Source organism: Glossina fuscipes, unplaced genomic scaffold (genome assembly GCF_014805625.2).
Source record: "Glossina fuscipes isolate IAEA_lab_2018 unplaced genomic scaffold, Yale_Gfus_2 3, whole genome shotgun sequence".
Classification (NCBI taxonomy): Eukaryota; Metazoa; Arthropoda; class Insecta; order Diptera; family Glossinidae; genus Glossina; species Glossina fuscipes.
Genome location: NW_023998417.1, coordinates 12,402,737 through 12,427,114, shown reverse-complemented (window position 1 = coordinate 12,427,114; position 24,378 = coordinate 12,402,737). Strand labels below are relative to the sequence as shown.

Here is a 24,378-nt window from a genome sequence, read left to right as displayed (position 1 = left end):
ACCTCTTTCTCTCGTTCCCCACTTCTCTTTTACCTTTACCCTACATTTTAATTTAGAAGAGATTTAAAAGGTAAACGAAAAACTCTCCACTTTTCCCAAAACTTTATGGAACGTCTACTGAAAAAATGTAATTCTCTTCGGCATATTTGTCAGATCGCTTTGTTTCCTTTAAATTTTATTACTAACATTCTTATCAAGTTTTCTTGAAGGACAAAGTATATACTATAGTTTCCTTACTAAGGGACGCTCCTCATCAAACTTCATTTTCAACATTTCCCTTGAAGTGTGTAACTTTTCGTTGGTAAACCATATATTGAAAACGTGCGCACATAAAAGAGTCCGATTTGCCGTCGCAAAGATGCACCGCGACTGTCGTCGTCATGTCATCGTCAGGGCTTCCAGATAAATTTGCTCAACATTTTCTAAACAAGTAATGCCGTAAGAACGTCATGAAATGTATTTTGCAGACCAAATTTTTTTACAAGGCCTTGGATTATTTGGAGCTGCGATCGATTACAATCATCATGTATTGACCTTAGCGCACATGAAATAGTCGCGGCATGTTGAAAGTAAGTATGTTGTACCTGTAGGCTTTGAGCTCTTGATCAACCAAAAGACGCTGGGACAGAGTCAAGCCATGCAAACGAAAAACAAGTCTCCCCTATTTACAAATTCAAACATGCTTACATTTGTGTAGCCGAGATATAGGGTTAAAAAAGATTGAACTAAAAATATTCTTTAAAAGAACTACAAATTTACTAACACATTTGAGAAGAAGAACTCGCGCCCACTTCACTCAACTCAACACCTTGAACATTTCGGCGCCTGTATGTTCTCATGTAATCGCTCTAAAGCGAACGCAAGTTTATCAGCAGCTCACAATGAGTTTAGATATTCAAACGGTTGTGATATTAATAGCTTTACGGCCACCTTGCTTAAGTAAGTTAATTGAAAAACTTCCTGCTACAATTTAAATAATGAAAAAATAATATATATTTTTTTCATTTTTAACATTTTACATGCTAATGTACTCCTCCCTCCAACGCCTGACAGGAAATATGAATTGTTATTGTCAAACTAGCAGATTATTAGGCATTAAATGGCATTAGGCTAATAGACGGCAGACGTTTCGACGGCAGCATAGAAAAAAAAAAAAAAAAAAAAAAACTAACGCCCATTTTTTCTTTTTACAAAATATGCATTGAAAAAAGAGAAGAGAAACCTTCCCCCCGATGTGTGCCTTCAAATTAAAGGACAAACAACACAAGTCATACAAAAAAAAAGTTGCATGAGAAAGTCAATTGCTGCACACACAGGCGCATATATACATATATATATATATACATAGATAAGACAGAGGGGTGCGAAAATGTTAGTGACATCAAAACTATTAATCATCAAATAAATGAAAATGAAAAGAAGAAAAAATTGCAAAAATAAAACAAACAATTTTTGATTTTTCCTTCTCACATGAATGGCATGACGTTGCAATTGTAAACGAAAAAGAAATAAATTTCTTTGCCATGGCTAAGGAGCAGAGACGTTACGAAAACGATACCTATTGAAAATCTTTTCAAATCAGAAAAAAAAAAAACAGAAAAGGACACAAAGTAAACACTCAGAGATAGTCCTCTGTTGTGACGGTTTGTCAGATTCATTCATAAAAATCACATAAAACTCATGAGCCTCATGTATCGAGATATTTGGATTCATGCGATGCCTTCAATTGCTTGACACACGACACCTCTCCCGGGTATGTGTGTATGAAAAAAAAGCGAGGTTACTAAGTAAACAAACAGAGACCATTATCTCCGCAGTAAAAAAAAGTGGTGAACCTTTCCTTTGTTTCAAATTAAGAAAAACCAATAAATTTTTATTCCGTTCAGCTACCGACGTTGTAGTGCAATATATTACTTTGGCGCGTTGGTGTCAGGGCGGCAAGGTAATTGCGGTCGAGATCTTTACCGCAAATCCATTCTACAGCAAACCAAAGTGTAAACAAAACATTTTGAAACCATCAAATGACCAGCATTCGACAGTAAATCTTTTAAGAGTAACACGCTATAGAGTTCTCTGCCTGCCCTCCTCCTAAGCGAAAACCTGCCAGATGTAAGTTTTTCCAACAATCACTTTTTCTACCTATCCGTGCGGATAAATGTGCGTACACAGATTTAGTTTTCTTCTCAACTAGTTTTTCCATTTAACATTTTGACAGTTGCGTTCGGCACATATATGCCTTAACGATCGCAAAGCTAATGATGATTTTGCAAAACATTTATAGAAAAACAGAAGACAAATTGCAAAAATGCAAAAAAAAAGGAGAAGAGTAAAGGTTCAAAGATTGGTTTTATTCCATTCATTTTTCGTTCATATGTTTCTTTTGTTTTGGTCATAAATATTAATTTCAGTCCCGTTCGTTCAATACTTATTTTGACAGCATCTAAAAATGTTATCATTCGTGCGGAGAATCGTTAATGTTTTCCTTCAGGAATTTTTTTTTTTTTTTTTTTTTGTCACATTAATCCCTTGCGAAAGGGTTGAATGCCCCGCTCGCTATCGATTGTGTTCATTTATTCCATTTATTCCAATACATATTTCAATTTCACACTACATTTGCGGTTAAATATTTTGATAGATTGGTACGAAAAAAGGTTAACATTAACCTCATATTTGCAATTTAATCAAAGTTAACTAAAAAAAAATTACAATCGTCTTGGGGCTAATCCCAACCACTTATCACCGCATAGATGTCCTAATAGGTCTATCAAACTTGTTTTGTTTAGCTGAATGAATTCGAAAGTTGCTATGACAAATAAACAGACGAGGCATTCTAAACTGACTGAATGTTTCAAGCCCAACAACAATTTTAAATACTTTTGGTGGCTGCATAGGCAAAGTCATAGCTGACCATTAAGATATCAAACATATTTAACACAATTTTTACTTTTTCCCTTTGTCGGGGAAAAATTGTCTTGAGAAGCAAGCGATGCCAGTGATAAATGGCGAGACATTTAATGCGCGCATAGCTATGCTAAAGAAATTTCAGTTTTATCTACTGGTTCAGTTAGTCAGAAGACAAGAACACATGGAGAGACATAAGACGGACAGACGGACAGAAATGCTTAAATCGATACAAGGTCTTTGGCCTTTGAAGAGGACGAAAAATGGAAAGTGATATTCAAGTGGTAGTAGTAATGTTCAGTAGGTCAGAGAGTTGTAGTCAAGTTCTGAAGATTTAGTCTTTACTTGCAAATGGCCCTTAAGTGCTTCACGATAGCTTCACGTTCACCAAAGATTACAATCATAGTATGACTTCAAGATTTTGATTGTAAAACTTCATGTCTTGTGGAAGTCCTTTACTTAAAAATGTGGCTAATTTTTACTTTTCAACTAAATGTCCTGTAGTAGAAACACCAATTATATCAATAAACAACAAACTTAATATTCATTATAGAGACTAGGAAAACTGACCAACTCTAACATGATGTTAGCATAAATTTTACTTTTCATTTAAATTGATTGCAAGTCAGTTAATCATCCAGCTACAGAATGGAAGGAATTTTAAATAGAATTCTCATTGAAATTTATCCTTTCTTAGAAATATTATGTCAACATGTTGTGTGCAAAATAAAATAAGACAAAAATTCATATTCGCTTGGAGCGGGTCCTCAGATACCCTCCCTCTCAAGACAAAGGATGAGTGGGTGACGAATCGGCGAATATATGCATCGACAAAAACCTAGGAAACAGCAACAAACTTAATGTAGGTAAACAGCTGAGTAGATGGATGGACAGATTGACGAACAAATAGAAGAGCAAACACACATTGTGCTAATCAACAATATGTTTGCTTTTGTAGAGTCTTTGTTGCTGTATTTCTGTTACAAACGAATTAACAAACTCGGCATGCTTTTACACTTCGAATAGAAGCCATCCGTTTTCACTAAATTATTGTAGAAGCAATTTGTATATTTTTTTTTTCCACAAAAACAATTAGAAGATGTTAAAATCTATGTAAAACAAAACCACAGATATCCCTATAAGTGGTGCATGGAAAATATGAAATGAAAGAAACGTGAACGGAATGGGAAGGAAAATGTAGGCCAAGATGACATTAATGATGACAAAAGACAACCTGTAGGGTATCATATAAAGTAATGTATGCACAAATGTATAGAAAAGGTACATATGGATGTGCACATCTCACACGGAGACAATTTGTACTCAGTACATATTTTAAAGAAATATTTGGAGTTTTCCCTCTCCTTAGCTAATGTTACGCGCGTAATGAAAACGTCGACATGTGGAAAAGACATAAATTACAAAGCAAACAGAAAAAAAAAAAAAAGAAAAGGAAAAGAAAAGAAAAGAAAACGAAATTGAACAAAAACAAAGTCATATAAAATGAACACCAGTTGTGTGAGAAAATTCTCATAAGCAGTAAATTTACAAAAGGAAAAGGCGAGCAGAAAAGGTTTGTTCTTCTTCTTAAAAAGAAGAGGAGAAATAATTTCAAAAAAATTTAAGAATCATTTACAAGTTTTTCAGCTTAAACGCTTGTTACTTAAAAAACTTTACATTTAATTAACTTAATAAACAATACACTTGACCGTACTAAACCGACTGAACCTTATGTAGGAGGAAGCATCTTAAAAGCCATTTTCTTAGTTACTCATGGCAGCAATAACAATGCAATAACAAAAAGAAAAATGTAAAAACATACGAAGCAACTCGCCCAACTTCACTGACGTTTCAAAGCTTCCTCGCTATCGGGAATGCGAAAGTGCCTGCTATAACTATACAAAGGCCTGGCTGGGGATATAAATAGACTACTGAATTTTCTATATTGAAAATGGAGCGATAGAATATAACTGTTAGCCATTATAATCACAGAAAACGAGCGCATAAATGCTCATAAATCCTTTTATGAGCCTTTTAATAGCATTTTAAGTAGCTTCACGTTTACAACAACGGGTTACATATGTCTGGTTCGCTTTGCAGCTCTGCTGAAAAACATGCTTACTCAGCTCATAATAGTAATGTAAAAGTATACTATGTACACATACATGCAGACACACATACCCACACATATATGTATATATAGATAGAAAGAAACTTGCAAGTCTATTGTTATAATATATTACAGTTCTTTACTGTCAGTTAAAAAAAAAAAAATTAATATAAATTTTTTAAATTTCTTTTAAGATTTAAGAAAATCTTATTTTTAAAACATTAATTTGTTGTAAATTGTCTTCTGTTGCGCTGGTTTATTCTTTTCAGTTTGGGCCGAAACTGATTTTCGAGATAGCCATAGCTCCATGGCTGCGGTCGCTAATGGTTTGGAAAACACGCATTTAAATAACTTTCAAACATCAACAACATCAACAACCTCGTTAGCAAACCGCAATCGGGACCGTAAAGATGGTAAGTTAAACAGAACAATCTAAGAAAAGCCACATACTTGTGTAAAAGTTATAGGGCAAGCCTCCTATCTCAGTTAATATGACGACTTGGAAACCGGACAGACAGACGAGAATTCACGCTTTGTCTTTTGCTGCAGATGAGTGCCGACATTTGCAAAGTTGATTCGGGGGTTTTTAGCAAGCCTAAGCACAGAGAAAGTGTACTGGGCCTTACCATTTGATCACTGGGGCCTTATTGTGTATATCTTTAACTTGAAAGTTCAATTAACTGACATGTCATGTACCCAAACAAAGAATCCGTCGTAATAGAAGCAAGCGAAATAGCTTTAATTACGATGTTTCGGTGTGGCTCTGATTAGTTATCTTTTAAGATATCACTACGATAGCCCATAGCCTGATACGAGACTTAGATTTATTACGAATCATTGAATGGCTAAAATTCAGGCTCTGATTACTGGCTCACTGGCTTAATTCGCCACCGGAGGTCGAGTACATTACATCGACTTTAGAAAGATAACAACTATGGTGTTCTTAAACAAACATTAGATCGCAAATGCTGGCGTGTTGAAAGCATAACTGATCTTTGTAATTTTGAACTAGGGAAGTCTTTGCTAGAATTTGTATTCAGAAAAAGTCCGAGATGATTTTCAACCCATATATGCCGTCTTAACGCTTGCGTCAATTTGAAGTGTAAGGAAAGCATTGTCAGGGCAACCGAACGATGTTTAGGTCTAAAGAAAGGCTAAGCCTAGAATAGCGAAGCGATAAATTTGTGTTTCCCATGACTGATTTGAAAGCTGAAAAACTCGCTTATGATATGAGTGCAATGGCATCATCATCAGCAAAATACTTTTCAGGCTCGCTTTTTAAGTAAACTTTTCATATCCTAATAGAGAGAGACGACTGCCGTCAAACTCGGTTTCCATGCGCTACAAATGTTCCAAGTCCACCCTCTTTGGATGGTGTGTTCAATAAAAGCTGTTTCTATATTTTTTTTAACATGAAAAGGAAAAACTCCTGTAATTTGATCGCAAGCGCATTAGCAATAATGCTCCACATTTCTTTCATATATATGTGCATCGTATTTTAATCAGTGCTTTCCTTAGCAACTATTGGATCCAATAATATGCGCCCAAAGTCTCGCTGCTTGTAATTTCGAGAATTTCATCTGAGATGAAGGAGTTTTGAACGTGCTAGAGATGTTTGTCGGTTTGGTAGTGGTTCCGCTTATAATGCTTATGGTTTTTATTTCAGTTGTTCATAAGAGTTTGCTGCGGTCCGTTCTTAACGTAATCAACAATGGAAGCAAACTACGAAAGCAATCAATGATCGATCGTTTCATTTATTTTCATATGTTTTTGTTTTGGTTCTATATATTTTGGACTTTAACTCGGAAGAAGAACACCCTACACGGTGTACACTATAAAAAGAAGAATAAGCTTTGCCTTCTTTTTAATTAATTGCTCTGCTGCTGTGAACCCGAGTATTCGCGTAAAGCGATTTTGTTTGATTTTCTCAGATTCTTTAAAGATCTGAAGAAAAGCACAATTGTTATGACTTTCATTTGTTTCAAATGACACAACAAAGTTAATATGCATATAATTCTACTTTAGCTCTCTCGTGTTTGATAACAGATTAGAAGAGTTTCACGGCGGCTAGATTAAAGAAATTCATTTATTTTGACGAGGAAAACATTACAATTTTTTTTTTTTAGAAAACATTTGTAATAACTACGCAATGTCTGTGTGTACATGTGCTGCAAAGTTGGCGTCGTCAAGCCTCAATCTCTGTATAGATAAGCGTAATATATAACATAAATGTAATAATACGTTCTACATATAAGCGAGACATTAGTTAGGTAGCAATTACGCTCATTACTCGAATTTATCGCTTTATTGTTTCCACAAACACGATTAAAAATTACTCAACTAATGAAGTTCTCTTCAAATCGCTTCCTGATTAAAGAGCTAAAGTTAGACAGAGTTATTAAAATTTAATGTAAACTTCCTGACGACATTGTCATGCAATTCAACAAACAATATTGGACTGATGCGAGAGATTTCTTTAGGCCAACACTAGAGCTACAATTAAATTGATATCAGCCGGTAGAGGGGTTTAGAAGATGACGAAAAGGTCAAATTATTCACTAGACTCTTTGATGTTGATTAAGGTTTTCAATAAAGAAAATGCGAGGTAATGGAATTAAGATCACTTTGATGACTCACAATGACATCGTGTAGGAACTTGCGACTTTTCAGTGACATCCCATTGTGGTATTGAGTTTCTTCTGAGTATGACTGTGATATTCCCAAGCTGTAAAATTGCTTAGTTTAAAAGAAGATGGCCTCCGCATGGACTGATAGGTAGTCCATGCCGGGCCTTTACGCGAGAGATTCAGAGCCGTGTATTTAGGGCAGGATTTAGGGATAGGGAAGGTTAGCAAACATCAATCGTTGACGAGAAGCGTAGTAAATTCATTTACGTGCTTAAGAAATTGACCAAAATTGAATGAGTTGAACGCGTAGAAGAGATTATATTGATCGATTGATTTTCTGATTACTTCTCAATAATTTTTGGTTTAAGCGAATTATTTAGAAAAACGCTTTTCAATCTAATTCACAGGCAATCGTACCGTTAATGAGACAACGATTAAAACGGAAAACATATCCAATTCTGGTCATGATGAGCCGATGACGACAGCAGCGGATGAACCTAAAAATGATAAGAAGAATAAACGTCAACGACGCCAAAGAACACACTTCACATCGCAACAACTGCAAGAGCTGGAACATACGTTCAGTCGTAATCGTTATCCTGATATGTCGACGCGTGAAGAGATTGCCATGTGGACGAATCTAACTGAGGCCAGAGTTAGGGTAAGTATCTGTACATAAGCGAACGCGTTTGTTTGCAATGTTTGTGTGCGCGCATTTAAACTCTTCAAATACTTTTAAGCTTTGTTGGACTCCATTTATAAAATCCACCAAAAAAATTAAAAAAAAAAAACGAATTTGCTTTAATCTGAAATTCTGACTTTAACTGAAATTTATATTTATGTGTACGAACGTCTGGCGTACTCATAAATTTTGCGTGTTTATTTTCCCAATATTCTCCCTTTTGTGGTGTTTTCATTTTTTGTTTTCATTTTGTTTGCCATCACTAAGCTTAAGCTTCCATTGTCGTTGTTCTTGTTGTTGCTGTTGCTGTTGTTATTGTTATTTGTGTTGCTGTTACCATTGGTTGTTGTGGTTTATTTGTGGTCTCAACATTTTACAAAAATTTATATTACCATTGTCTCTGGCTGGCTGACTGTGCAGATATAACTACTATTGCCCTCTAGTGTGGCGGAATACGTACATACAGACATACACACACATATATATATATATATATATATATATATATATATATATAAATATGCACACGCAACATTTGTTTGGTATGGTGTAAATTTGTTGTTGTTCTCGCTAAATCTCCCAACGAAATTTTTTCGCGCATTGCAGTCGGCACTTAAGCTGGTAAGCGCGGTAACGACATATTGTTGCACCATTTTGTAAATTTGCCATAAATTTCAACACCATGTTCATGTTTTCAGTATTTTGCTTGTTGTTGCTATTATTGTTGTTCTTGTTGTTGTTGATGTTGTTTCCTTTTCACAATCTCACATACAACATGCGCATTTTCCTCCGTTAAAACATTATGGAGGATGCGCTGGTCAGCCAGCATAATAAACTTTTCTTTTGGGAAATTTTAAAATAACTGCACTGATGCCTGCAATAATTGAAACTATTTATGATAAGTTTCAGTTTAATGCCTTAAATTTTATTACAGTGAGAACTCGGACATAAGCATACATACCGGGCAACAAAAAGTCTTAAATTAATTCACTGATTTAAGTCATCAAATGAATGCTTGATAATAAGCAAGTTTTCCAAGAATTGGGATAGAAAGCATAACACAGAACAGGCTGAACGGTTACTGAATAGATTTTGCAAAAGTCACCATGAAATATGTACATACACCGACAAATAAGCATGAAAGTTCAAGCGGGAGGTTTATTAGTCGTCAACGAGGTCAACATAGATCTTATCAGAATAAAATCCCTTGTTTTCCTAATAAAACCAATCATTCGACATACGTTCACAAGCTGATGGCCAAAATGAGGAGGGATAAGGCGTAAGCTAGAGAGTCGTCCTACAGCACAATTTCAGTAATGAAGGAACAGTTATGCAACGATAGCGGCAAAAAAGCGATGTCTGCACACTTTGGACCGATATTCAGCAGGGCTTGGTGACAGAATGGCAGCAGCGACGGGAAAGCGACTCGAAAAGAAGGCGAACGTAAGACAATGGGTGGGAAGGAAACACGGGAAGTTATTTTCTTCAAATCCAATTTTTCCCTGGTCGTGGAAATTTTTGGACTTATCTATGCCGTTTCAACTTACGAGAAGATAACGCATGCGATCTCTGCTAAGGCACAAGCGACGCCGGACATTTGTCCGGCTTAGGCATGTTTGAAAAATACGCCAAATAACTTGCTAGCGGTCATGATAATGGAAACCGAAACTGGAAGAAAAGGCGCCAGTTTTTGCAAGACGTGCTTCAGTATAAAGGCCCACGAGGACGATAAGCGTCCATCTCGAGTTACGGTGCAAGTGATTCCGTGATGGCATTGACCACAACATAGCGCAGTGCGCTGCCACTACGTCCGTTAAGAAAAAAAAGAAGAAAAGAGGATGGTCGCGTTGGTGGTACGCTTGCGGGCTCAGACTAGCTGGCCGCGATTCTTATCTACTTGGCTTTGCGGCAGTTTTCGATGCTTGCCTTTTGGCAATTTCTACGATGAGTCGAGGAAACGTGCAATTCATTGAGTATATCATAAAGTAGCACAAACTTTTCAAATATAGATAATACACTCCTAATGATGGTCATGCGAAGCTACATGGCCAACTACCTGATCATGATTAAATCCTTTATATAATTATAATCTAGAAATCGGGCCAGAGAAACGAAAGAAAGCATTTAAGATAGTATAAAAAACATTTCCTAATATTTTTACCGTGAACTGTCCAATTCCAATAACTCAAAGCTTCCGCTAATTTTTGAAACCCGTTGGTTTGTAAGAGTTTTTTGGTTTTCCATAGAAGTTTGCGTCTTTCTGCTAAAACTTGAAGTTTAAAGCATTCTTCAGCTTACTCAAGTTGTTTCAACAATGCGGCACTCTTCTAGACATCTCCAGGCGGGAACATGCTATCCAACTAATCCATGGAGGTTTTTTAAACTAAACAAGAACCTTTGCAGCTTCTACAATAATCCTCGAAATCCAATGTTTTCCTTTACGCTTTTCAATCTCAAATCTACACAAATACCTGTTTTCACGTCTGTACTGATATCTAGCCAGTAATAGTTTCAATGATATACTCATATAAAACGATGACGATACCACCTTTGACAAAGACCCACTTTTGCCTTAAAGAATTTTTTTTTTTTTGTTTAAACGATAAAATATCAATAACAACAAAAAAGTCAATAAAAATAGAAAAGTTTATTAGTCGATTTATGATTAGTAAATAATAAAAAGAATAGGTGGCGCCTAGCGGCAAACAATACATTAAAGGAAATCATAGCAATACTGAGAGAACATGTAACTCTTCTCTCCGTAAATGTTATCAATGTATGGCTTTATTAAAATTAGAAAAATATATGAAAAGAGTAACAAAAAGCGATACTAAAAATAACCCATAAATATATCCAAAGTATTTATAGTTTAATAGGTACTTTGAACACTCTTTCAGTGAGTACCAATGGAAACTTTACGCTTTTCTTCCCAGCACTCTTCACTCATTTGATTCGGCTATGGCATAAAAGTCAGATCATTTTGTTAATACGCATTTAATTATTCATCTTGAAGCGTTCTAGATGCGTAACAATTGAGAAAAATCCATGAAATTTAATTTAATTAGTCATTCGGCATAGATTTACAAATTCTATGATAAACCTTTAATACCATCTCGGATTGCGTTAATTCATTAATCAGAGAGAAAGTGACAAACGGTTGTCAATATAAAGCGAAAATGATCGATGACATTTAATACGATCACCAATGTACATACATACATTTGTGTGTATATTTAGACGCCTGCCTTACTGCTGACGCACACACACACACAATAGTCAGGCAGACAGGCAGCTTGCAAAATGATAAAAAACAGTCTCGCCATTCATAACATTGAACGTCTCATGAACGAGTCGCAGAGGCGGATAATGTTTTGATATTATCAATCAATTTATAAATTATAAAAAAATTAACAAAGCGCACACACATGTAAAAAATTTTGATTTCTTTTTTTTTAATGAGTAATTAAGAGGTTGCTTTTTACCTTCATTATATATATATTTTTCTTTTTGTATATCCCCAGACGAAAGGTATAGTTATACTAGTTTCCTTAAAATATCCTCCATATATACATATATATGTACTATCTTATCCCGACTGAAAATGACAATAATTAACGGGGTTGAGTCCGACGGTTATTTTCCAGCTGAGCATCGTGTATGCTCATAGTTTGACAAACGCACTGAGTCACATGGGTATCGATGGGTGTTGATGAAAATGCATAAATTAAAGTTCGAATAGTTGCGCATATGTTGCTTACACATCACTTCTAACGGCTGCTAACAAATCTCAAAGGAATACTCCAGCAAAGACCAGTTGGATTAGATGATGATGTCGGCGTAATGTGAGGCGCCTTGAGACGTTCTTTGAAAAACTGATTGTATTACATCCCTCCATACTTGGTTTGCAAGTAGAGAAATATCCGAAGTAGAGATTATCTGGGTGAAAAATGCGATGAATGTCCAAGAATCACATAATTGTTTTCCGTTGGGTTCATTGCAGCTGATCTATGACACAACCGTGGCATCCGTTTTCAGTATTTCTCATGGTTCGCATTATTCCTTTCTACGCAGAGATGCATTTCCCGCACACTTCCTCCGCCACCTCTCTACACTTCCCTCACGATTGCTTGTCCCCCAACCGGTTTTCTTTCTTTGCCATTGATAAGTTAGGTATGTTTGAAATAATACTCTTCATGCAAGCAAACAGACTTTGGCCGCTCTACCGATTGTCTTTTCGTTGCTGGTCCTGTTTAAGAACAGATTTCTTTGTGCACAGAAGTCCATCGCCAGTCCATCAAAGCCTTAAGGGTTGTCAAGCTTAAAGTAGTTCTCTCTAAACTTCAAAACACACTTTCAAAGTTCTTTTAATCCGCTGTTTAACCCGCAAATCTGGGAAGCATCGCAAATGATGCTCAGGACGCTTTCTTATTTATTTGCTCATATATACATAAAAATTCGGCTAAATTGGCCAGGTGGACAACCCGTAACAATTATTACCAAAGAAGAAAAAATATTGAATTCTTAAATTGAAGTGATCGATCCGCCATTAAATATCCTACACAATCCTAAAATAGTTATCATATAACGACTTCTCCAATTACATCTTTACTTGGGAAATGTTCAAAGCCAAAGGGAAGTCAAAATACCCCAGTGTACCAAGATATCTCTGCGGCCTCTTGGTTGATCACAATAACAAACACATAGACAAACATTAGATGGACAGATGGACAGACAAACTTAAATGGATGTAAGAGAAGGTGCGTCTAGCTTAACCCCTTCTGGCTGTCTGTCCGCACACTGTATAAATTAAAGTAAAATATAATTAAAGAAAATTAAATAATAAAATGAATAAAATGATTGAAATAGTCCTCTAATGTATACTACAAAAAAAGTACACAAAGCACGCACGTTAACAACCTAATATTAGTTTGCATTACATTTCCAAGTAAAGTAGATATGCAAAGCGAAAAAAAAAAAAAAATAAAACACATTTGAAAGTCATGAAAATGTAATTAGGAGAAAAAGTTACATTTTCTGCGGTATAAACAACTTTGACATTCGTTTAAAGTTTTATTATGGAAAGTTTCTTTCCCGAAAATGTCACCTGATGACAAATTCATTGAAGATTGTAATTTCATGGATTTTTAATGCAAATTTCGAGGCAATTTGTATAGCAATGCATATGCTCAAATTTTCGTTTCATTCAAATTTTCCTGATTCTTTCGAAACAATAAAAATGCACTTGGCTTTACCGTTGTCTACCGTACACAACCATAGGCACAATCGCATCTCATATCTACCACTGCCAGCACCACCATCTTCCATCTATATAAACGAGATAGGAAAGTAGACCACAAAATCTAATATTATACAGAAGAAGTAAGTTGCTGGCAGCAGTAACAACAACAACAACAACAACAAGAAAAAACAGTAAACATTATTTAAATGTTGAGAAATTATGTCAATTTTAACATGTGTTGCGAGAAATATTTTCAGATCACGTTGCACACCAATGCTCCCATAAAGTGCAAAACAAAGTAGAAAAAAAAAGAAGCAACAAAATAAAAACATATTTTACACCTAATGATGCAACATTTACAATATTTAAAAGGCAAAATCGCATAAATCTGTAGACGTTGTTCTCCCTTCCCCCAATTCCTCCTTCGCCTTCTATTCTACATCGTATTAGAATTTATATAGCATTTAATAGCCCTTCCGCTCTCGATTACCCTTCTGCTCATCCCTTCTAGCAGTCTTCTCTTCTAGCGGTGTTGCGCAATCATAAAATTGGTGGTTTGCAAATGTTTGTAAAGCCATCTAATATAAATGCTAAACAATTTCGTATAATTTGTCACCAAGTTGCCGCTATTCATGTATCTACTGTGTACGCGCGAAATATTCGAAGCGTTTAACTGAGGGGTCGCCGCTGGTCGTGCGTTTTTGATGAAAAAATTACCCTTAGGCTTCCGTTTCATAGGAAAAGTTACTTATAATTTAATGAATTAGAAACCACATGGAAATTAATGACGATAAAGGGGGATGTTTTCTTTCAAACAAACAACCGAACGGAATTACTTTGGAATATGCGCGCATTAAATGTCCGGCTAACTATCTCTCATTCTTTCCCTCTTTCCCTATCTCTCTCTCTCTCTCTAATAAAGTCAAAAGATTTCCTATTATTGTAAATGAAAGACACACACATAACATTTAACACAATTCCAATAAGCAGAGGATTATCCTGTGCAAACAATGCTTTGTCTTTTTTATTTGATTTTAGGTAATTTTTCACTTTTAAGGCAATAATGTACAACAAGAATGAATTCTTATTCTCTTTCGAAAATAAATAAATAGAGCATGAAACATTACGCAAGAGAGGTAAATAAAACATTTATGTTTTGAGTTAATCTTTTTAGCGGTCCCTTGATGATTTCTTTTTAATGTTAATTTGTAAAAAAATGCTTACTACGAAGAGAAGAAAACCATTAACGTTCGTTTAAAAAATTCCAACCAAGGCATTTAAAAAAAACGCATTAAAGGTAAAACTCAATGATTCCATGGTCAGACGGGTGCTAATGGAGTTACAATATTTTGCATAAGACGTAAGACCGCGTCGGTTGATCGCTCGATCCATCACGATTTAATTTGAGAGTAATTTTTGCTAGGAATTGGAAATCATACCTTTTGGGCGTGCGCCTTAGTCAAACATATTTTAGTTGTTACCGGAGATCAGGGGGGAGCCGCCTTCTATCTCAATTTTCCCTTTCATACGAACAGCCGGACGGACGGATGGACTTGCAAAGCGAAACATGAATAAGAAATATGTGTTCCACCTCATACGGTCTCTGTTTCTGGATGTCACAAGCTCATATGCCTGCTACATCAGTACAAGCAAACACATTACAGTCCGACAAGCACGAACTTTAAATACCCTTCTATTCTTGACCTATCTTTGCCATAAAATACCAATAATTACACATTGTTACCATATAGAGACTTATATTTCGTGAGAGCCCCTATACAGGAATTGGTGTTAGAGGTGGATTCCCAACTTGGTAAATTTAGTTTTCCTGCCTTGAATCTTTTATTCTTCAACCATTTTCATAATGGAATATCAGAAATTGAGAGACAGGGCAGACAGGCAGATAGATGGAAACAAACTCAAATCGATTCAGATATGATTCAGCGACTGATCTATCTCAAGTCCTTCTCGGCCTTATATGCATCCACCAAAAGTGCTGTGCATTGCCATACACTTATCGAAAATGATTATAGTTGTAATGATTTCGTAAATCTTCGCCTACTTCCGGCGAAGTGATCTGAATGCAGTGACTAAGGTAAAGTGCCAAGGCAATCTTAAAATTCCCCAGGACTGTCTATTACTCGATTAAAGTTGTAATGATTTCGTTAACTTGGCTTAACATTCCTGCCAATTTCTAGCGCGTAATCATCATGAGGCACGATTTGCCCAGAAACAAAAGCTGCCTAAAAAGCATACTTCATTCTTACCCTTACAGTGCAAGATCAGGTCAAAAGTATTTTTATATATTATTACATGCACACATATATAAATATATGTGTAACGCCAACACCTCGATCAATTAACCCCGTTTCTTTACTATAACATTTATTTAATTTACTAACACAAAGTATTTTTTTACGTTTGCTTTAGAATCGTTTTCATTAAATCAATTTCCAGAACATAAAATTTTATAAGCAGATTTTTTTTTATTTTAGTGTAAAATCAAAAAATGAAGAAAAAAAAAAAATAATCGATAGTTTTTTTTATTTCGGCACACAAACGTGCAGCTACATAAAAATTTAAACACTGCTTTTGTCTACGCGTGATTGTCCGGGTTTTGGGTGACAGCATTTACGACAGGTGTCGCCAATTGTCTGTAAAGCGCATACATATTTATAGCTTTGAACGTTTGGACGAAAGAACAAATGCAAACTGAAGGATATACCGAAGCCATTAAAAGCTCGTTGTGTGTACATTAAAAAAAAAAAAAAGACACACACACACACGCGCACACAAACTCGTACATAAAAAGATACAAAGTGAGAATGGGCAGATGTGTGTGCTTGTGTGTCGATTTTGTTAGTTCGACCAGTAAATGGTGTGTTGGCTTTTTTAAAAGTCCATAAAATCAGCCATTAATGGTTGTCGCGGGAGTTACACGTAACTTTGGTCGAATTAGAATGTTCGTCGGTGAAAAAGAAAGGGAAAAAAACAATGGCTTGGCTGGATTGTGCTCACAATCTAATCTACATACGGGCATTTAAGGATTAACCCAACTACGAGTTAATAGGACTGCAAAATTCACTGCGTGCAAAATCAAGTAAAACAAAAAAAAAAAAAAAAGAAACAAAATATGTATTAGAAATTACTTTCAATTATTTTAAAGGAAAAACAGTAAAGGCAGTTAAGAGCAAGCGAATTTCGCTCGTCGTTAATAAAGCAATGCTTAAGTTGCACTTTGCAAAATAAAAAGAAAAAAAAAGGAACTGGAAATGGTATTGAGGGAAAAGACCCACTATTGATTACCCCACAGCCCGTTGCATAACACAATTTCTGATTGTAAAGAAAAATTTTATTTTTATTGCCATAAGAAGGTTTACTTTTCATAAGAAACTTACTAAGGAGTTGGATCTGTTGCAAACTGAGTACAGCACGATCACTACTTTGGATCAACCAACTTTGCCAAAAATCACTTACACAATTATGCTTATTTCTTATAAGAACGTTTTTATGGCAGAGACTTAAAAATTATCTCATACCGTCTTAATTTTTATACCCTGATATATTTATTTTCCAAGAACCTTGGCAACACCCAGCAGGAAGCTTCTGTTGCTCCATTTTCTAGCTACAAGCTACATATTCTAAATCAACCTCAAATTTTGATTTGACTCGAGCATCTCTGCCTGTCCATCTGTCTAATGCCTGTAGTCCTGGCCGCAAAAATGGAGATACCGACTTATACTTTGGCATAAACAGTGGAAGCTCTTGCATGCACGTGGAAAATGGGTCAAATCGATTGAAGGACTTGGCGCGCGAACTGAGAACGCCTAACATGTAAAATTGAAAGCCACATAATTTATAGAATAATGGAAAATTGTCCCGAATTTTGATAAATAAACTTTATATATGGTCTAGCAGCTATTGAAGTCTACAAGCCAGATATATATTTCATCGAAAAGATCAAAATATTATATGTAAAGTTCATCGATTTCATTAGAGTTCCTTAGCTAAGAATGTTTATTTTCTCTGCTGATGTGTACGTGTTTTTTCTATCGGTATACACATGTGTATGTGTGTGCGTTTGTGTGTACAATTTTATCGTCATTAGCACCACCGCCAATCACTATATGATACGAGACCTATGGTGAGAGAAATATTATTCTCTGACTCTCCCATATCTGCAACCCGTTTAAGTATTGTAATGTATCGTGCGCTTCGTTCATGCTTACATTTGCATTGAATTTAAATTTTTTATACAAAAGAATTCTCAGTTGGTTTGTGTATTTTTAAATATAAGTAATTGCTTGCTAGCAGTTGAAAGCATACTTACCTGGCGTAGGGGTTACCGTGATCACGAAGGCGGTTCCCCCGGAGTGAGGCTTGGCCATTGCACTTTCGGTTGAGTTGACCTCCGCGATTATTCCTAATGCGAATAACTCGTGCGTGTAATTTTTGATAGCCGGGAATGGCGTTCGCGCCGTCCCGACATTAAATAATAAATATTGAATGAACCAAGCAAACTTTAAGCAAATAAGAGTTAAGTGCCGTGCATTATTTTTAATAAAATATTATTAACGAAAAATAGTTCTGCTAATTTTCTTTTCTACAACAAAATTTTATCTGATCGTAGGTCGTAGGTTACAAAGAAACTTTTTTCTCCGGATTGGTTTTTTCGTAGTAAATGGAAATAGTTTTTATAGAAACTGTTCAATCAAATGCGTGCGCTGGTTGTAAATTCTAATCCGCAAAAAAAAATTCGGAGAAGAATTAAAAATTCCAGAGCAATTCTATCGTTTACAAAATACGGCCTTAGAATCTCCGCATGTTTTTTTTGAACCGATCACTGAAGGAAGCGGGTCAATGCATTTATTCCTCGAAACTTTTACGAAACCTGGAAGGAAGCTTATAGAATACTCCCATTAAGTGTGTCGGTATCATGAATCTTGGTTGTATTCATCTGGTCTTCGGTGTCGCCTTTAAATTTAGGAAAGATTTGGCAAAATCTTCCACGCAGGCTAGTATTGAAAACGGGCTAAATGTGTTCACGGACATTCTAACAGTATGCCGAAAAGGGATAATATTCTCGATTTATGTGTTTTTTCCGCATTACTCACAACCTGCAGTAGCGATAAAGATTTTCAAAGGTATCACCTGAACCCTGCTGAATTTGAATTCGTTTTGCTTCGGTAGGACGCAAAAAAGGAGTAGAAAAGTGCATACCTACATACGCATCGCACTATTTCCCACTGATCTTTTTGCTTCGCTGACCTCCATGTGTCTAATGTAATTAAACTGGCTGTGTGAGGTAACCGTAAAATGATAATTTTACACTTAAAATCTGAACAGACACGGCTTGCTTGTTGGGGCTGTAAAAAACGTGTATAATTGTAGGGTAATTTTTTTCAAAGTGCGGCGTCAAGTAAATGAAAGCAAATAACATGTCAGCAAGTGCAGGGATGAAATTTATCAGCGCGACCGGTGTATCGCCACGGTTTGCTGTAAGGCAAACAAGCAATAAGGTTCAAATTAAACGCTCGGAAATCTCGGAAACTTATGACTTATTATCCAAAGTAAATTTATAAAGAATTTTTAGTGTACACAACAAGCGCAGCTAAACGATAACATGCGCCGACACGTACGGTTAATTAAAATTCTAATTGAGAACAAGGGATAATAAAGACTGAACGATGAAGAGAAGTCGTTCCGTTTTATGGCGAAGAACTCTTTTTTTTTTTTTTATTTCTAACAAATATTTACTTTATGGGAAAATTCCGAAATCATTAAATCAGTTAAAGCGAGTAAATCATTAGAAGACAATTAAGATACCAGCGTTCGTCCTCACTAGCGAACATCAATGCATATCGAATTCGGAATTTTTCATAGTACGCCAACGTAGTTCGAGGATAGAGGAAGACATTTGCTTTGCCACTTTTTTCGTAACCGTCCTTTAGTTGATGCGAAATCTCTACGAAAATCTTTATTTAACAATTAGTGTCCAACAACAAATATCAGATCTTTGCACATAAAAAAATTGTTAATTTTTTTCCTTTGTCATCAATCAAACCCTAACCCTAAAGTAACATTTTTCTTCGCAAATGATGAAAAAAAAAACCTCCACTATCCCTACAAAGTCTCAATGTCTCTGGGGTATTGAAAAACGAAAACACAGCAAAATAAAATTCAATTTTTTTTCTCCTTATCCGGCTTACATGCCTGATGAAGCATTACCTAAAAATTAAAAAAAAAAAACAAAAACACCTCATTGTTGTTTTTGTTTTCTTTGCATCCCAGTTTATCATCATCATCGTTTGCTTTCATCGAAACCAATTAAGAGTTTTTTTACGACTTGAGTCAACTTTGATAGTCAGTCGGTTGCACGTGAAGCGAGTTATGCTTCTGTTTTTTTATATTTTATTTTCTACTTACATTACACTATCACTCCTGAAGAGACTCATCAATTTGCAATTTTATATCGACATAAAGATTCATTGTCTGTCGTCCGCATACTAATCCAGTTGGCAACTTCATTTTGGTGTCAGCAAATGATACGTGAAAATGACAATTGACGAGATCGATGACAATGACAAAATTTATTAGATTTTTTTTTTATATTTTTTTTGCTTGCTCTTATCAACTACGCTAATGTGCTTAGAAGTGGCTTCAATACTCTAGAATTAAAAGTTTAAAAGTATGCTTGATAAACGGGATGGCAGGAAACAAGTATGTCGAGTATAAAAGTATTATTAGAGACCATGGACCACGTGTTGTGAGACAAGAATGGAAGAAAGAACAATAATTTAGAATACATATGTTTCTGTAGTTTGTGCCAAGGCGTTGCGTTTAAAACACATTCCCATCTAGCATGCTTTTGTCTAAGGTACGCTACTTTGCTGCTTTCCTATCCAAAGATGCTGAAGATCCGAATTCACCTAGAGAGAGCGCTCTCGAAATCATTTTGTATAATCGTTTTAGAGAACAGAAGAATACATTTTTCCTATCAAGACAATGATCGAATGATGCCCCTGGAGCTTTTTATGTCTGATCGTATGTTTACGAAATTTTTTCGAAGAAGATAAAGTTGACGAGAATATAGCGAACATAGTCAGATAATGTTTCCATGATGATAATGGTCCATCAAAGATAAACTGTACCCGCAGAACTAATTGCTTAGCATTAAAACTGAAAGAGCAAAACAAATCAAAACACTGTAGTCGGACAGGGTCAACTGCACAATACTCTACACTGCATCTCTCAACACACTCACTTTTATGGTTTTTATACAAAAACCGAGCCTCATTATCAAGTCAATGCAGAAACATGTTTGTATAAGAGAGACTTGCCAACCCGAACCGACTTAATCCAAATTTGTTAACGTTTTTACCAACAATAAGATTTTACTGCCATAAAAAAGCACTTTACATAAAATGATCCGCTGCAACTGGAGTTACGTTAACCAATCGCAACGCAGCAAATTCACAGATAAAATTACCGCTTCGGACTAATGAATGAAATATGTCGTCGTATAGACTTATTTTATTATTAATAAGAAGATTTATAGGTTAGAGGGGAATGTTGCGTTATTTGTTTTCTTTCATAAAAAAAGACCATGTCAAAAATAGGGTATCATTTGGGAAGTGATGGTAAGAATGGTCCTTTAAATCCACTCTTAATAACCTTCGCCTTTCGGTCAAAATCAAACACCAAACATCATCGAAATGTTGCAGAAATTGCGGACTGCGGATTGAAAACAAAAACAAATGAGCAGACATCGAGCAGACGAACAGACAGACAAGAAATGATTCGGAACCGATCAAATATAATAAGAGCATGATAAGAGCAGTGTCTCTCACATACTTTTGAATGCTCCTTACATTCCAACAAACTCAATGTGCCCCATACCTTGAAAGGCTGTAGAGTGTAAATGTTTCATATGACATTTGACTCTTAATGCGTTATGTGTGTAATGACTATTTATTTATATCGATCGAGATTGAAAATCGTCTACAGTATACATACAAAACCTATGGTACGGCCGCAATGCAATGTAAAATGTTTTCAGTTAGCGGTTATGTAAGGCTTTCTCCCGACGTGAACTTTCAGTGAATTTTCAAGCCATATCCAGCAAGAAAAGAAAAATATAAAATTTTTTCTGTGGCTATGCTCTTACATTTATTTACTTTCCCGAAAAGAAACAAATAAATAAAGAAGGAAAAATTGCCACTTTTTTGTGAAATATTACCTGAAACGAAAATAATTTTTCTTTTTCTCTCTTCCTCTATTGCACTTCCATCGTCTGTGTATGCATTTTCAGGGTTTCTCAGTTGCTTTGCTTTGTAAATAAATATTTTGATTTATTTTCTACTTCGTACACACATACACACACACACACACCCATACACTCATGCATATAAGTACAACAAATAACGTTATATTTATTATGAAATGGAGTCTTTGCTCTTTTTCTTTACGTTTTATTTGTGGGGGTGGCTTAACGTTCATTTAGGGTTACAAACACACAAACACACATAAACACACAAACACACACACACACCCACCCATAATTTATATATAAATACATAAATTTATTTATATATATTTGCACTACCACGCTACAGATATATATACATAATCAAAGTTATACGAACTGATGTGTTGTGTACCCTGTGTATGTGTACAAAAAGTGAATGACTATTAAAACGAAATGAAATAACAACAAGAACAAAAATAACAAATGAAAATGTTTTTCAAGTCTATACCGGAAGAGTTGTGTCCTTAAATTCATGTTCGCATACAAACGCATGTTAATACATATATATATGTATATACATGTGCATAAATATTTATGTATACGTAATTTTTATCTAATAATTATCAAATATGTGTGCGTATGTGTGTGCACATGCGTATTTTACGCCAGTTCCCCTTTCTGTCTCTTGCTTTTTTTTTTTTTCTTTGTTTTCTTTATCTTTCTTACGTACATGCACATAATATATACTTTACTCGATTGTGTGTATATAGGCTCGAGATGTGGGACATAGGGTAACGTTCTTTATATTAAGAGCTTTTGTAATAATTTAAAATAAAAACCAACGACACGACAGAGGAAGCAAACAAAAACGAAAAACTGAATCGCGCATAAACGCAGTGTAATAACATATATATATACACATGCATATACATTTAAAATGAAGCGGCCATAATAACTAACGGAAAGCACAGTGAGCAAAAAAGGAAGCAAAAAAAAAAAAAAAAAAAAAATGAAAAAAAAAACTTGTACAAATGTTTTCCTTTTATATTTAATAGTCAGATGAGCGGATGGTGGAGGAGGTTAGCCAAAGTAAGTTAGTGAAAAACAAATAAATTTTCATTTTAAAATCTACAAAACAAAGTGAAAGGAATGGAAAGGAAAATCGTATGCTTTTAAAGTAATTTAAGAAAATTGATTAAATAAAATGAATTAAAAAATGAAATAAGAGAAAAAATATAATAAACAAAAATAAATTAAAATGATAAAAAAAAGTAAAATAATTTAAAAGCAATGGGGATAATGAGGATAACGACACCTCATTATGCAATTAATAATTGGGTCATCGTTTTTCACTATTTTGAATTAAAAATCCAAGAATCAGATAGAGATAGGACTTCTTTATTTTTAATATAATTGATGAGGGAAGCAGATTTACGTTTAGTGGGCCTAGTAGTAAAAAGAGATGGGACGGGACGATTTGTTGTTAGTGGAGCCAGTATTGACGATTTTATATAATCTTTCAATTTTTTATTATATCTTTATAGGTGTGGTTTAAAAATCGTCGCGCCAAATGGCGTAAACGTGAACGTAACGCCATGAATGCAGCGGTAGCTGCAGCTGATTTTAAATCCGGTTTTGGTACACAATTCATGCAACCGTTTGCGGATGATTCCCTATACTCATCGTATACGTATAATAATTGGACTAAAGTACCCTCCCCGCTCGGCACTAAGCCTTTCCCCTGGCCAGTGAATCCTCTTGGTTCGATGGTGACAACTAATCATCATCAGAATTCGGTAAATTGTTTTAATACGGGTGCTAGCGGTGTAGCCGTAAGCATGAACAACTCTATGCTGCCCGGTACGATGGGCAGTACTTTGACCAATTCAAATGTCGGAGCCGCCCCTTGTCCGTATACTGCACCTGCCAATCCGTATATGTATCGCGCTGCAGCTGAACCCTGTATGACGTCGAGCATGTCATCGAGTATTGCTACCCTACGTTTAAAGGCTAAACAGCATACAACCGGCTTCGCTAGCCCATATTCGGCGCCCTCGCCAGTATCGCGCTCCAATTCGGCTGGCCTCTCGGCCTGTCAATACACCGGTGTGACTGATGTTGTTTGAGAAAACGCCCTGGGGGCTCTGCTCAATCAGCACCAGCATCATCTACATCATTTCTCCGGTGGCGGTGGCAGTAACAGCAGTTCGTCCAATAGCGGCAATCTCAACACAAATCTGCATAATTTCCATAATAATAACAATCATGTGTTACTAAATAATAATTTACTCATGAACCATCACGATAATGCAACCGATACCAAGTCGCCCCTTAACAGTCACCAACACGTGGACATAGGTGACGGTGCAAATGGTTCGAATGGCTTAATGGGCTCCAATGGCAATACCGAAGGAGGAGAGGATAACGACGAAGATGTTATTGATTAAATTTGCTTCCTCTTAAACCAATAATAAATTAAATAAATAAAAACAGTTACAATAAAAAAAAAAAAAAACAACAAAAAAAAAAGAAAAGAAAAGGAAATGGAAAATAATTAATTAGTCATCTAAG

At 35.5% G+C, this 24,378-nt stretch overlaps 1 protein-coding gene and 1 non-coding gene across 3 annotated transcripts in view; both read left to right on the top strand.

Annotated features, from left to right (window-relative positions):
* The window catches only part of LOC119634309 (pituitary homeobox homolog Ptx1), a 42,827-nt gene extending 18,828 nt beyond the window's left edge, over positions 1–23,999 (top strand). The window contains exons 3-5 of one of the 2 annotated variants that reach the window (XM_038028361.1): positions 5,281–5,424; positions 8,046–8,299; positions 23,352–23,999. In XM_038028361.1, the coding sequence (XP_037884289.1) occupies positions 5,281–5,424; positions 8,046–8,299; positions 23,352–23,933 (980 nt within the window). In that variant the 3' untranslated portion in view covers positions 23,934–23,999. Of the gene's footprint in view, positions 1–5,265; positions 5,425–8,045; positions 8,300–23,351 lie in introns of both variants that reach the window. The other variant, XM_038028360.1, reaches the window with a different exon arrangement.
* On the top strand, positions 17,882–18,046 carry LOC119635223. The gene has a single exon (XR_005247039.1). It is a non-coding gene; the product is annotated as a U1 spliceosomal RNA (small nuclear RNA).
* Positions 24,000–24,378: the final 379 nt, after the last annotated feature.